Source organism: Ostrea edulis, chromosome 5 (assembly GCF_947568905.1).
Source record: "Ostrea edulis chromosome 5, xbOstEdul1.1, whole genome shotgun sequence".
In the NCBI taxonomy this organism is placed as follows: domain Eukaryota; kingdom Metazoa; phylum Mollusca; class Bivalvia; order Ostreida; family Ostreidae; genus Ostrea; species Ostrea edulis.
In genome coordinates this window covers 69,867,639-69,877,859 of record NC_079168.1, presented here as the reverse complement: position 1 = coordinate 69,877,859, position 10,221 = coordinate 69,867,639, and the positions used below count along the sequence as shown (strand labels likewise).

The window sequence follows — 10,221 nt, the reverse complement described above, 5'->3', positions numbered from 1 at the left end:
TCAGGGTAATGCCAAGCTACTGGCAGACAGTAAAAATTTGTTTCGGCCAGATATTAGTCCATTACTGTCACGTAAAATAATATCTAATTCAAGAAGAACTTCACACTCTCCTTCCTGCCATTCCGTAATGATGCCCTTTATCAAAATACTTCACAGCATATAACACAAAGGTAATATCTAAATGTTTAAAGTAATTTACCAATGTCTTTTTTGTATTAAGCCTTTGCTGTTTTATTTTATATCATTTCTCCATGACAGCACTGTGACAATGAAGTGGCCTTTCAACTTGATATCAAAGCCTATATTGAATCGCAAAATATAAATACAGTCAAACCTCATTATCACATACATCATGGGGCCCCGAGAACAAGGGCTCCAGATTTTGAGGTTAAAATAAATACTGAAAATGTAGTTGAGACTTTCAACTCGTTTCAACATATCCATGGTATTTGAGTTACTGATGTTCGAGATACCAAAGTTGAACTGTCTATGAAATAAATGTAAAGAGAATTGTGGGGGATATAAAAAAAAATTGGAAAATTAAGAAAATTTTTGTATACAGCAATTGTATTCCCTGGTTATACAAATGACCTCATGATTTCATCATTTAAGAGATTAACTTCAGTTTTGAAATATATGAGGGTACGAGTTGCAATGCTTTACATTGGCACACTTCATGAGGTGTGTTAGCACTTTATTAAAGTATCCTGATGTCAAGCGTTGCAGTGCATAAGCCTCATATATTTTCAAAAACGAAATGCTTTATATAATTTACATTCTAATTTCATTTCTGTTGGGTGACAATTTAACGGGGACGAAATACATCTGTATGTGTTTATTAAACCTAAGAGCATTCATTAAAGCCTTGATGTAGTAGATAAAATTTGTTTGATTTCTTATGACAGCTGTACACATACCCCCCCCCCTTCCCCGATATAATGCCACCCCCATTATATTGCCAAAACAGCCGAGGTACAAATGTTGGCGTTATAATGGGGGATCACTGTATTTCTATTTTTACACTTTCCAGATACAATTCCCCACGTTTCTATATGCATGGATCTATATTTACAATGACCTAAAATTAAAGTCGAGTATGCTGCTGTTTGTTTGGAATGGTACAATAAACACTAGAAGTATGAGTTGATCACAATAAAAATTCTAGCTCTAGTACCCACCCAGTTCTCCCTGCTGCACATCGAATCTGCTGGCTCCATCGGCAATGAAGACTGGGTTATCACAAATCTCCTACAAAGAGTAAAATAAGACACTATATACATCAACTCAATAACCCAAATATTAATAATCATTCTCCATCTGTACATCTCTTTATACCATTGACGTTTCTAATGTTTCTTTCTGATATTTCTTTTGTATTTAATATTTCTTTTGTATTTAATATTTCTTTCAAATCTAATGCTTCTTTTGTATTTAATATTTCTTTCAAATCTAATGCTTCTTTTGTATTTAATATTTCTTTCAAATCTAATGCTTCTTTTGTATTTAATATTTCTTTCAAATCTAATGCTTCTTTTGTATTTAATATTTTCAAATCTAATGCTTCTTTTGTATTTAATATTTCTTTTGTATTTAATATTTTCAAATCTAATGCTTCTTTTGTATTTAATATTTCTTTTGTACATGTATCTGATATTTCTTTTGTATCTGATATTTCTTTCGAAGTACAGGTTGTATATTTTGGATTATGACACATGTACAATATCATCACATCATGCATTTCATCTCTGAGCTCCTAGTATTATATTTGTAATTTGATGTGGGTCTTTCATCTCCTGTCCCTATGATACAAGATTGCTTATTCAACAATCATGGGTCCCATGAGACGTGTCATACAATACATCAACAATATGAATTGAATGATTCCAATAGGTTATAGATTATAATATGTTTTTGTTACAAACAAATGTCTCCCCAGCTCCCCAAATTGAAAGTGTTCCAAATTACCCTTACCGTAATGAACTGCATGGTATGGAGGAAAAAGCATGAATGAGCAGGAACATAGGCATTGTGAATGGTACTTTGTGCATTGAGGAAAAAGATGGAGAAAAGATTCAACACTGATGAGACCAATGTCGTTGTATAGGTCACAAAAATAATGACCGCTATGTTGAAGTTTCAGTAAGAAAGTGAACATGCCCTTGTACATAAAACAAGCTATGAAAAACTCGATCCTCTTTGATCCACCGTAAACTGTAGGAAAATATTAGATCCCCGAGTCAGAACAATGTGAATATCATTAAATGATAATGAAGTATTGTACAAAAATTCAAGGCTATCTGATAAGTCATTTAGGAGAAGTGTTCACAAGCTATTTTACATCCTCAACCCCTTTTAGAGCAACTATAACTTTAAAGATAACAATTGGATCATCCTGTCCCAACAGTATGCACATCTACAATTGGCAATGAAGCATTGTACAAAGTTTCATGTCTATCCGATAAGCCAGTGTTTACAAGATTTTGTGACAGACAAACGGACAGAAAATACAAAAACAATATATCTCCCCCTTAAAGAAGGGAGACATAAATATTGTTTAAGTAAATAGCTTGAATTGCATTAGCAATTAATTACTTGTCTGTACACTAGATATTGTTTAAGTTTATCATATGCATCGTGTTGGTTTTACATAATAATTACAGTCACAATGGGCACATTCCATATCATAGCAACAAATACTCGCAAAGAAAGCGAAAATTGGATTATCGTGGGAAAAAATCCGGTATACGGTATCCCATATTACAGCAACACATATTACATTGTAGCATAATGTACAGCAACATCAGGATGTCCTTTACAATGTGTATAAATTTTATGGCCACTTTCTAGGTATACAAGGGAGATAATAAGCTTTGAATTACCCCCCTTTTTGAAAATTGTGAATTTTACAAGATCATTCAGATTTTCATTTCAAAAAAATAATTTGATGGAATTTTTATATATATCTTTTACAATAATCTTTAAAATATATGCAAAATATAAAATAAATAATAATAACATGCTTAAACATAACCGTATAATAAGAAATTGGGAAAATTTAAGGATTTGGGGTGGAAATTAGTACTCAAAAACAGGGTAGTCCAGATACTAAAAGAAACACTGCTCAAAAACCTGTCAATGAATTTTTTTGCAAACACTGCAATTAAAAGCTATTCATATACCTAACTTCCTGTAGAAATATGAAGGGATGAAGCTAATCTTGATCTTGAGGTAGGCATCCTTGAAGTTATTCATTGACATGTTCACTTGGGGTTAGTGTTGGCGGAATATTTTTTAAATAATAATTTAATTCTTTTCATCTACAACTACTGTCTACTGTTAAAAGTAATGGGGGAGGGGACAGTCTCAATTTATTTGCACTACAATTTCTTTTTAAAATGATCACTGTCAAAGGGGGGGGGGGGGGCAGCTTAATTCTTTGTCCTGTTTTGGAATACATTGTTAGAAACTAGTTTTGAACCTATTGAAATATTTAGAATTTTCATGATTATGGAACAAAAATTGAGTTAATGAAAACAAATTAAAATTTTAATCTTTTTTAAATATACATGTATATATCATACATGACTGCATGGACAAAACGTCTAGCTCTACAATTCGTCTTCCTTCAAACCACGGGTTAGTTAACGTCAATATGAGCTACTACTAGTGATGTACCGATTGTCGCCGACTTTCGATTGTCGGTCGCTATAACTGAAACAATGTGAATAATCGATTGTCATTTTGAAAATCGCCGACGTCGGTAATATTTTTAATAATACGAATATTCCTGCCGCGAATGATCTAAAATCAAAAATGGCTGACGAAGCTGAATCATCCGATAAGATTGAATGATAATAATGATTGAATATTGTTTAACGTCCCTCATGAGAATCTCTCACTCGTATGGAGACGTCACCATTGCCGGTAAAGGCCTGCAAAATTTAGGCCTATGCTCGGCGATTACAGTCTTTGAACAGGGAGGGATCTTAATCATGCCACACCTGCTGGGACACGGGGCCTCGAGATTTTGCCTCTTACAACATGCAAGGGATAATGATCTCGATCGAGGCTCTATTCTAACCCGGATCTCATAAGAACAACAAAAGTCGAGATATCTATCCCTATCCCGGGAAAATAAAATCGAAAGTATGGGATTATTTACTTCAAATTTCTAATTATGATTTTAGACGTCTCCATATGAGTGAAAAATTTCCGACAGAGACGTTACGCAAGATAAAATCAATCTAATGATTTTATTCTAATTAACTTAATATCTAGGGTAACAAAATAAAATAAATTTAATATATCTATGCCTTAACTTTGAAATCATTAAAATTCGATTATTTTTCGATTAATCAATCGAAAAGGTGCATCCGATTAATCCGATCATCAATTAATTTTTTTTCTCGATTGCCCATCACTAGCTACTACTTCCTTTACAAGATCAACAGTACTTCCACGGTCAGGGTGGCTAGTGTCGCATGACTCGATCGTTTCCATCCTATCTTTTAAAGGAATTTATGTGTTGCACACATTGTGACTTTGCACTTTTTTCTTTTTCACACGTCTGCTTCTCACATACTTTCCGACGTGTATCATATTTATTACATTAGTTACCATTTTCGCAGCAGTGTTTCATAAAGTTAGTAAAAATAATTTGTAATATAAAATAGTTTGAGAGATAAAGCGTACTTAGATTTACATGAAAATGCTTGGGAAAATTAAACATTCCTAGCATGGACGTTAATATTTGACCAAAAGTATCGATCTTCGGCATATGGGGGGTGGGGTATTTTTCGCAAAATGCAATGATCGATTATAAAAGCACCAGAATAGTTTGTATGTTTCCCAAGCAAGATTCGGTGAAATGTGTGTCCAGTTTTAGTTTCACACTACTATATATTATTATAGTTAGTAAATATCAACAAACAATCATCATCTTACACTAGCACCGAGTCATTGTTTACATACAATTGACTTTCCTTTTGTAAATGCCTAAATTCAAATTGCATGTACATATAGGAGCGATTTTGGTGACTTATAGGCTATACAATCAAAATTACTGTGGCGCATACTATATATATAATATATACAATGTATATGAAAAGGGAGACTTGTAATCAATATGAAATAGAAATAAAAATTATCATTCGACAAGAATTCAATCAACAGATTTACACATGACACTTGGCAGCGGTAGCAAATTACAACAAAATATGATGACATTTTCCAAGCAGTACAACGTCGTGACGTACTTTTTTATTGTGACGTCATATAGTGTGTCTGTAGAGCATTGTGATTTTTCTCGGGAAGCTTTAACTACGCTGCGTCCGGTTCTAAATTTATATTAAATTCGCAATCATCACGTGATCATCGTCCCGCATATCCTTAAATACTGCTATAAGTATATATGAACTTCAACAAGTCATCAAAGTAGATATAAATCAAATTAGCATTTTATGATTATTTCTATCTACTTCGAGACACATGCCAGCTACATGTCGCTACAATAAGCTACATACAGATGTTTATCTGTTAATGTGCTTTTGATTACGGCCTGCTAAGTAAACTTTTTTAATGATCTCTGTTGGCAAACAATACAACCTACTGCACCCACTAACACTACACACATGTTCCTGTGTTCCCTACTAACACTACCTCATCAAAGGCCCTATGTCTTTCTTTGGGTTTTAAAAATTATCTCGCTGTTAAAAGTGTGTATGGATTAGGTGTTTGTCCTTCTGAGGGGTAATTTGGAGTGGTATGGTGCACCCAGTTCGCTGTGTTGGAGGCTGTGTACGAGCTTGATTCATCCATCTGATATAACATTCCTTGCAGTTTGCTATTGATACAGTTCGGCTCTCCTGCAGATGTTAACCTTCTAGAACGATTCTCCACTTTACTAAAGAATTCAATGCATTTTTGAATTGGGGGCATTCAGATAATCACACCAGCATGAATGACTGTTTACAAACAAGTGCTTTCTTTTTTTTAAAATGTTGGGATTAATAAAAGAGTGGGCAAACTCCCCAATAAAATATCAGTTAGTTTTAATAAGAAATCAATCAGTAAAGCTTGCAAATGTCTGAAAATTTATAGCTAATTTCAGCCAAGATGCTCAGCACCCATGCAGAGTAGTTTCATGTCAGGAAATAATTCTATTTGAATAAATAAACACAGAGTAGAAAATGACACTAGATTATAGCATATAATAATATACAGATGTGTGGTACATGTATATACCACATCAATAACTGGGATCTACATAAAGCCCTTCTGTATGACACTGATAGCTTAACCTACGACATGCTGCACTAATGGATGATATCTGTATATCTATCTCCATTCAGATTTTTTATCATATAATAACAATTAAGCCTTCTCATAAGCTGGCCAGTATTAATTTGAGAGGACGGTCACATGTCTGAAAAAATTCTAAGTAGAAATCAGTAAAAATATTAGCCCCCCCCCCCCCCCCCACTCCCAAAGTCCTGGTGTGAAACCAAACCATAAGGAAGGGGGGGGGGGTGTCTCTCAGTGCCAATACCATAATGGTTAATTTTCAAATCTTCACACTTAGATTATTCTTGTAACCTCAATTCAATATTCATGTATGTACAAATTTCTTGCTCTCTTACTAGTAGGTGTATAAAGCATGTAAATATTGTCCTCAATCAATACATCAAACAGTTAATTTACCAAAGACATTAAGCACCCCACTTTCTAATGATTTAGTGAGGTCATGTTAGATACATGTACTGTATATATAAATAGTCCAGCACGGTGTGACAGTACTGGATTAACCCTACAAGCCTATAGATACAAGTACTGTATATATAAATAGTCCAACACGGTGTGACAGTACTGGATTAACCCTAGCACGGTGTGACAGTACTGGATTAACCCTAGCACGGTGTGACAGTACTGGATTAACCCTAGCACGGTGTGACAGTACTGGATTAACCCTAGCACGGTGTGACAGTACTGGATTAACCCTAGCACGGTGTGACAGAACTGGATTAACCCTAGCACGGTGTGACAGTACTGGATTAACCCTAGCACGGTGTGACAATACTGGATTAACCCTAGCACGGTGTGACAGTACTGGATTAACCCTACAAGCTTATAGAGTTACATATAAACCATAAAATTCTTTGAAGAGACAGAGAATGCCTGGTAAACATCAGACTGGTAAACATCAGACTGGTAAACAAAAGACTGGTAAACATAAGACTGGTAATCATAAGACTGGTAAACATCAGACTGGTAAACATCAGACTGGTAAACAAAAGACTGGTAAACATAAGACTGGTAATCATAAGACTGGTAAACATCAGACTGGTAAACATCATACTGGTAAACATAAGACTGGTAAACATCAGACTGGTAAACATCAGACTGGTAAACATTAGACTGGTAAACATCAGACTGGTAAACAAAAGACTGGTAAACATCAGACTGGTAAACAGACTGGTAAACAGACTGGTAAACATTAGACTGGTAAACATCAGCCTGGTAAACATCAGTCTGGTAAACATCAGACTGGTAAACATCAGACTGGTAAACATCAGACTGGTAAACATAAGACTGGTAAACATCAGACTGGTAAACATCAGACTGGTAAACATCAGACTGGTAAACATTAGACTGGTAAATATTAGACTGGTAAACATTAGACTGGTAAACATCAGACTGGTAAACATCAGACTGGTAAACAAAAGACTGGTAAACATCAGACTGGTAAACATCAGCCTGGTAAACATCAGACTGGTAAACATCAGACTGGTAAACATTAGACTGGTAAACATTAGACTGGTAAACATCAGACTGGTAAACATCAGACTGGTAAACATTAGACTGGTAAACATCAGCCTGGTAAACATTAGACTGGTAAACAAAAGACTGGTAAACATTAGACTGGTAAACATCAGCCTGGTAAACATTAGACTGGTAAACAAAAGACTGGTAAACAAAAGACTGGTAAACATCAGACTGGTAAACAAAAGACTGGTAAACATTAGACTGATAAACATCAGACTGGTAAACATCAGACTGGTAAACAAAAGACTGGTAAACATTAGACTGGTAAACATCAGACTGGTAAACAAAAGACTGGTAAACATCAGACTGGTAAACATCAGCCTGGTAAACATCAGACTGGTAAACATCAGACTGGTAAACATTAGACTGGTAAACATTAGACTGGTAAACATCAGACTGGTAAACATCAGACTGGTAAACATTAGACTGGTAAACATCAGCCTGGTAAACATTAGACTGGTAAACAAAAGACTGGTAAACATTAGACTGGTAAACATCAGCCTGGTAAACATTAGACTGGTAAACAAAAGACTGGTAAACAAAAGACTGGTAAACATCAGACTGGTAAACAAAAGACTGGTAAACATTAGACTGATAAACATCAGACTGGTAAACATCAGACTGGTAAACAAAAGACTGGTAAACATTAGACTGGTAAACATCAGACTGGTAAACATTAAGACATGGGGTCCTATGGAACTTTGTCCCACCAGTGCTGGTACTTACTCAATCTGGAAGAGCGGAGACACCTGTTTCTTGGGGGGGGGGGGGGGGGGGGGGGGGGGTGGGGGTGGGGGGTCGGTTAACATAAGACATTCCTATTACCTCTAGCTTGCAGTTCAATGCAAGCCTAAGATTGGTTGATCAAGAGACTGAGCAGAGATTCAATGGTTCTATACCCAAACAGAGCCAACTATTCTCTCTGTAACACAAGTCTGAAAATGCTATTATAATTTCTGTCCAGTCTCTGAAATTACCATGGATTACCAGCAATTTTAGAAGTCATCCATGTGCAGTAAAGTTGGGAGACCATGGGTATCATATGGATACCATGGGGTAAAAAACTTTAAAGCTGTATGACCCGATGTTCATGTATTATTTTTGTACATAATTACTTTAAAGCAGATTAATTACTTTATAAAGTTATTAACTTTCCCTTAATTACATGCTTGAAAACATCTGCATGTAAAAGAAAACAGTGCTAATATTATTTAGAAAGTAAATATAGTGGCTACATATATAAATCATCCCATAATAGACGCCTATAAATAGACCCACGCGCGTCAGGGGAATCCCAACATGATGTATTAATTCATACGCAACTGTCTACTTTTAAGGCTGAAAGAGCGTAAAACAACGAATTACTAAATGGTATTTGATATTTTTATTTCTATTAAACTTACGGTACGGTACTGTTATAACAAAATACACAGCTTTACACAGATAAGACCACCAATGATTTGAAAGTTTGAACTGGTCACGTGACTGTCACTTGAAATGGCAAAGTGACGCGGTTATTTGTAAACATCGATTTAAAATCAAATTATTTGGGTTAAAACAGGTGAAATAATTTATGATATGTCGTGCAGTCTCATAACTACATACGTGCCATGATTTAATAGCGTTTTTACCAGATGGAAAAAAATATTGTAATTCGGACCATACAGCTTTAACTATTGATCTTAATTATAGTGTTTTACTTTAGTAATTTTACAGACATAAGATCTTATGCCATTTAATTTCATTTAACTGTGTTTTATTGCTTAAGCTATATAAATTTTATCATCATCATCATATCGGCCTGGATAGTTCAGCTGTTAGAGAACCTGTTTAGTATTAAATGCAGGGGTACCAGGTTTGACTACCAGTCAAGCCATATCTTTCATCAAGGGAAACTGTGGTTGCTATCTTTGGGGTTCAAGACTATTCAACATGTTCAAGGAGGGACAAATGTAGTAGAATAGGTTGACAGTGGCTATCACTGTGGTTAGAACACCCAGAGTAGTAAATGTAGAGATCCCGGGTTTAATTCCCTGTCAGCCATATATCTTTTCTCCTTCCTTAATGTACACATGAATTTCCAATACGCTTTAATAGTAAACATCTGTTCACACTACCTCTAATTTTACAATTTTTGATGTATCTGAACACTTAGCCTTATTTATATAAAGTATTTTATGTTAAAATATTATCAAAAGGATAATATCGTCAGTATCTTCAAGGAAAATAAAACCCAGATATAAGTGCAGACTGTTGGCAGATATCCTTGTCTACACTGTAGGGGGGTTTATTGCAACTCTCCTCTTTCTCACCAAAAACCAGGGACCCTCTATCAAGCAGCTAATGTCTGCCTCTTTTCATTTTCAGATAACAGTTCTACTGTATATCAAAGCTTACTAC

At 35.0% G+C, this 10,221-nt stretch overlaps 1 protein-coding gene across 30 annotated transcripts in view; it reads right to left on the bottom strand.

Annotated features, from left to right (window-relative positions):
- Positions 1–10,221, bottom strand: part of LOC125652634 (calpain-B-like) — a 71,443-nt gene that overhangs the window by 33,512 nt on the left and 27,710 nt on the right. For all 30 annotated transcript variants that reach the window (XM_056165333.1, XM_048881972.2, XM_056165336.1 and 27 more), the window contains one exon: positions 1,179–1,248. In XM_056165333.1, coding sequence (XP_056021308.1) covers positions 1,179–1,248 — 70 coding nt within the window. The remainder of the gene's footprint in view (positions 1–1,178; positions 1,249–10,221) is intronic.